The following is a 4,964-nucleotide window of genomic DNA, read 5'->3' as shown; positions in this document are numbered from 1 at the left end:
CACGGTGTTCCATGCTCCTTTCGCACGAAAAGAGGCCCCCACAAAATAAACGGGATTCCCCCTCTCCTTCTTTCCATGGAAACCGTTCCCGTGCCAGGAGAGGGGGATTAGGAATTCGTTGCTGCGGAAGGGCGATCCACGCGGACTGCACTTCCGCGTTACGCAAATGCACCCTCACTCTCACCACCTTTACTTTGGTTGTGTTTGAATCCTTTCTTCAGATTTCAGATTCCCATCCATTCTCAGATTCTGGATTTGAGCCTCGCCATCTCAAAACCTCGATCTCAGATACCGCGTTTGAGAAACAAAGGATCTTAGCATGAAACTCACGCCACCTCATATCTTTAGATCTAAGATCCCAGGGTCTCAAACGCCCCCCTTTGTGTGAGTCACACTACACCGCCTGACTCTAAATAACCCGGCCTTGGTTTTTCATGAATTTAAAGGCTCTGTTTGAGAGCCTTGCATTGAGATGGAGACACTATTTTCATGTGCGTTGAGGATGTGAACAGTTGAAATATGGTGTTGGAGCTAGGGATGTGAACGGGTTGGATGTAACTTGACATCTAACCCAAATCTGAATCTGACTAGTTGGGGTCGGTGGCTAAATCTAAATCCAATTAATAATTGCCTTCTGGTTCAGTATTAAGTTTTGTATTCAAATCCGGTTAGAAACCTGATCAACCAATTAAGTGGAAATATTAGATTTTAAGCTAGTCGGATCCGGGTTCGGTTTTATCTTTTTCCAACCAACTCCAAACCCAATTAGGTCAAACCCGGTAATTATGCATAGATCCATTATGTTTATATTCCTACTGCCAACTCCATTTTCAATGCAGTGTTTTTGACAACACCACTTCTCCCAAACAGCCAGAGAGCATAAGAGCCTGAAGAAGCCGCAACAAACCTCCAATTCAAGGATGGCCCCACTAGAGGCATTGACTGTATTCATTTAGATGTCTAAGTTAGTTGGGGCCTTGGACTTTTGTTTGCATGGTCGTCCCACTGAACACAAACGTGGGCTTTGACAAAATTCAATCAAAACGACGGGTGTGTTCCTATCATGATACGTTTGGCTCCATAAGGGTCTATGACTAAGCCATCCAAGTCTTGTCTTGACCCTGATTCTAATCAGATGGCCTTCCAATTTAACGTGCTTAGGTTCATATATTGACAAAAAAATAATACAAGAATGAGTGAGTTGGTCATGTTCATAAAGTCAAAGACGATGGGTATGGGTCCCAATCGGCATGCGAAACAGAGTTCTAACTCGTTTCTTATAACCTTTTTGGCATTTAAATGCTCTTTCGTTTCAAGGGAAAGAATGAATGACGACACATAATCGTGAAAAAAGATTCACATTAACAAGAAGGTTTCATTCTTTGTGCAGCACCACAGCACTTCTATATAGTTGTATTGCGCACGGATGCATAGTATATTCACCAGTGCATCTCAAGATGAACGCATATAGATATAAAAAGGAGGATTTTTCTCATTCACTCAGTCGGACCCTTTCCGATTCAATAAAGGAATTGCAGTTAATCATGAAAATAAGCAGCAACAAAAAATTCTTGATACAAACAATCACTTTCAAATGGCCTTTAAGAAGTTCGGAGAAAGGTTTGTGAATTCAAGGATGGAATGAGAAAGCTTGGGTTTATAGAGATTCGAGCGCAATGATTAAAAATTAAAAGCAAGCTAAGGGTTTTGAAATCATGATTCATGCCCAATGTCAGACTGTTTTTGGTGCAGTCAGTGATCAAGAGGTCATTAGCAGGTCTAAAATGACTTTGAGATAGTAAAAAATGTCCACAGCTTAAATAGCAAATGACCTACCAGAGCATGTTCCAGTGGTCACCTATCTGGGTTTCAGGGTCTGTGTCCAAGTCCAATTTCAGAACCAAAATAAAAAGTAGAGAGAAAGTCGGGAAATAGCCAACCCCACCACAGTCACGAAAATCCGGAATGATTTCCGCGCTTCACGTCAAAATTCGAGAGAGAGGGAGAGAGAGTTTTTTTTTAATAGGAGTGTCCTACGAGAGAGAGAGAGAGAGAGAGAGAGAGAGAGAGAGAGAGAGAGTTTTTTTTTAATAGGAGTGTCCTACATCGTGATGAATCCGAGACTTATTTACCACCATCGAGCAGACCGAACGATTTTTTACAGTGGGCGATGGCCGCCTGTATAGAGCAATCCCTCTCGCGCACGCTCAGCTCTCTGGCACCAGCGAAGCTGTTCACCCTCCGGTGTATAGGCGAAGACACCAACGACGTGGGGCAGCTCCGGACGCCCGTGTCCCTGCAGCTGCTCGCCCCGAAGCTCTCCGCTGCGAAAGCCCTCCTCCTCCTCCCGTTGCTCTCTGCCTCCTCTGCACTCCTGCTCCCCTTGTGCGCGTGGAAGGGGTTAACGATCCTCCAGTACTTGTCGAAGATCTCTTTGGCCCTTCTAACCCCCTTGTCTTTCCTCGAGGGTTGGTCGTAGAATGAGTGGGACGTCTGCTTCTGCAGCCATCCGACGTCTCTCGTCCTCAGCTTCACCAGCAGCTTCCTCACCCCCGTCGCGTTCTCCGGCGACTTTCCGACTGCCGCAACGGTCGGATACCTGACCCTGGAAATCATCACAGTGGATCCTGTTGGTCGAATTGCACGTGTGAAGCGCTTGCGCGTGTGTATGAGTCAGTACGATAGAGTACTTCTCTGGCTCCCATGATTGAAGCCCTTCTCTGGATTTGCTTGCGCATCCTCGGTGGGCGTGTAAAGCAAGTATGCGTGGGGACGGAGACGAAACCACTCGTTGGGAAAGAGAGACCCTTGAAAGTTTTTCCCTTCCTTCATGATTTTACATGATGAAAAGGGGACGGGGCTACCTGAAAAGTCCCTGAGCTTCTGAAAAGAAGCCCCAACCCTAAGTGGTGCCATACAAGCCATGCATGCTTCTTTTTGTCCAAGTGCTTTCATGACTCTTTTTTTAAGCAACAAAAAGGTAGTACTATGCTGAAAGCAGATTTAGCACTCGCGGTTGATTACCTTACAAATGCACTCGGCCCAATGATTGAATGCCACGAATCAACCCAAGGGATGGGAGGCGCCGGTGGATTGAAAATCACCACCAGTAGTGGGAGGCATGACATTCAGCCACCAAAGAAGGTACTCAGCCCGAGTACAGGATTCTCCTATTATCTTTACCAACTAGTTAACTTGGGGGTTCGTTTTAATAATAAAGTCTAGCTGGCCTATAATGCTTTCCATAGAAACAAAAAAATGATTTTTTTTAATACCACGTTTTTATTTAACTAAATTTGCCTGCTGTAAAAGCAATTCAGAAAGCCGCCTAAGTAAATATATAACCTACAGAAAAGTGAGCTAATTAAACCAACCGATCGTTGCTTGAAAATAACCATTGGTTTACAACTCCAGCAAATCAAATTAGCCAAAGGTGTGTGTTCTTATATTTATACATTTAAGATCCAATCTGTGTATAAAAACTAAACGATTATACCAAGGTAGGAGAACAAGTAAAATCACTCCCATCAAACGAATTGTGCAGCAACTTGCTTTGTTTGAAAAAAAAAAAACGAGGTGAGAGGCAGAGTGTGTGATTTCGAAAAGTGGGGATACCCTGGGAGTTTTTTCACTGAAAATCAGTGGCCTCCAGGTAATGTTTAAAACTTTAAAATTGCACCCGGACTACTGTTTCTGTTTTAGGTGCATCAAAGAGGCTAAAAATATTATAGGGTAGGGTCCCTACTGCCTAGTAAATCTTAGTGGCAGTTTTCCCAATCTTGAAAGTTTTAGAAGCTAGGATTCTCATAAAGAAATCACGATGATGCCACACCACCACTCACGGACCCGTCGCGTCTTTTCTTAGCAGGCGATTGTTTTGATAAAGGAGGGCTTCGAGTGACACGTTTGTTTGGTTAATGGGGAATTGAATCCCCATTCCTTGGAAAATTAAAACCAGAAGCTTCGTTTGGATGGCGTTTAGTTTGTGGGTTCACAACGAAATTCAGGATCTTTAACTCAATGAACCAAACCGATCAGGGCCCATCGTGGTCCCACGTTAACGTAAAGTCAGAGCCACCCTTGCTGACGGAGGAAGAAGGCTTACCTCCCGGCGATGAACTCGCGATCGTCTGGCTTGCCGATCGGTTTCCGACTTTGGTCGTTCTCGGCGCCGACCTTGGAGGACGACTTCCTGAAGCTCAACAGCTTCCATTTTGTCGCCGGCCTCTTCGTCGCATGGATCTGCCCCGGACCCGAGCTCTCGCCGCCTGAATATTCCTTCCGATTATATGTCTCCTGACAGTTCCTTTCCGGCGTCGACACCTCATCGTTTAGAAAAGGAGAGCCTGCGTTCATGGCCGAAGCGGTGAGGCAGTGGAGAGGGAGAAGCCGGCCGTTGTCAAAGAGCATGTCGGCCGGAATCTGGCCGGAATATCCACTCAGCGGCGAGGAGAAGGATACCCGGAACTCGAATTCTGCATCGACGTCGCCGCCTTCGTCGACTGCGGACTCTGAGGGGCCGAGGTCGATCTCGATGTAGGAGTCTCCGTCGAGGGAGTTGGTGTTGAGAGCAGAATCGAGGTCGAAGCAACTGAGGGAGAATCTCTCTTCATCATCTGCGGACCCCCTGCCTGATTTTGAGATGCCCATTTAGCTAGAGAGAAATGATGGAAAGGTGTGGCCGGAATTTTTTTTTTTTAATTTCCTGGCGATGTGCGTTGGAATCATAAAGAGAATTAGAGAGAGAGAGAGTGAGAGAGAGAGGGATTTAGTTGGGAGCGGGGATGTGTTGGCCTACCCCTTTGCTTGGTATATCTACGACGACGAGATACTTTCCAAGGGAGCTCTCGGGTGTAATCGGTTGGACGGCTAAGATCGCCATATGATGCGCCTATCTCATTGGACATAGATAATCTTTTTCCTTTTCAATTCAAAAGCTTTCTCTCTCTAAATGGTTGGCCATG

The 4,964-nt window shown here is 45.7% G+C and overlaps 1 protein-coding gene across 1 annotated transcript; it reads right to left on the bottom strand.

The window, feature by feature from the left end:
* Positions 1–2,075: 2,075 nt before the first annotated feature.
* On the bottom strand, positions 2,076–4,650 carry LOC149846099 (uncharacterized). The gene is made up of 2 exons (XM_089997850.1): positions 4,106–4,650; positions 2,076–2,605 (listed from the first exon to the last, which is right to left on the bottom strand). Exons 1-2 carry the CDS (start codon positions 4,648–4,650, stop codon positions 2,125–2,127), a joined length of 1,026 nt encoding a protein of 341 aa, XP_089853976.1. The 3' UTR covers positions 2,076–2,124.
* Positions 4,651–4,964: the final 314 nt, after the last annotated feature.

Source organism: Nuphar pumila, chromosome 2 (genome assembly GCF_984573655.1).
Source record: "Nuphar pumila chromosome 2, dmNupPumi1.hap1.1, whole genome shotgun sequence".
In the NCBI taxonomy this organism is placed as follows: Eukaryota; Viridiplantae; Streptophyta; class Magnoliopsida; order Nymphaeales; family Nymphaeaceae; genus Nuphar; species Nuphar pumila.
This window is presented reverse-complemented; position numbering and strand designations above follow the sequence as displayed.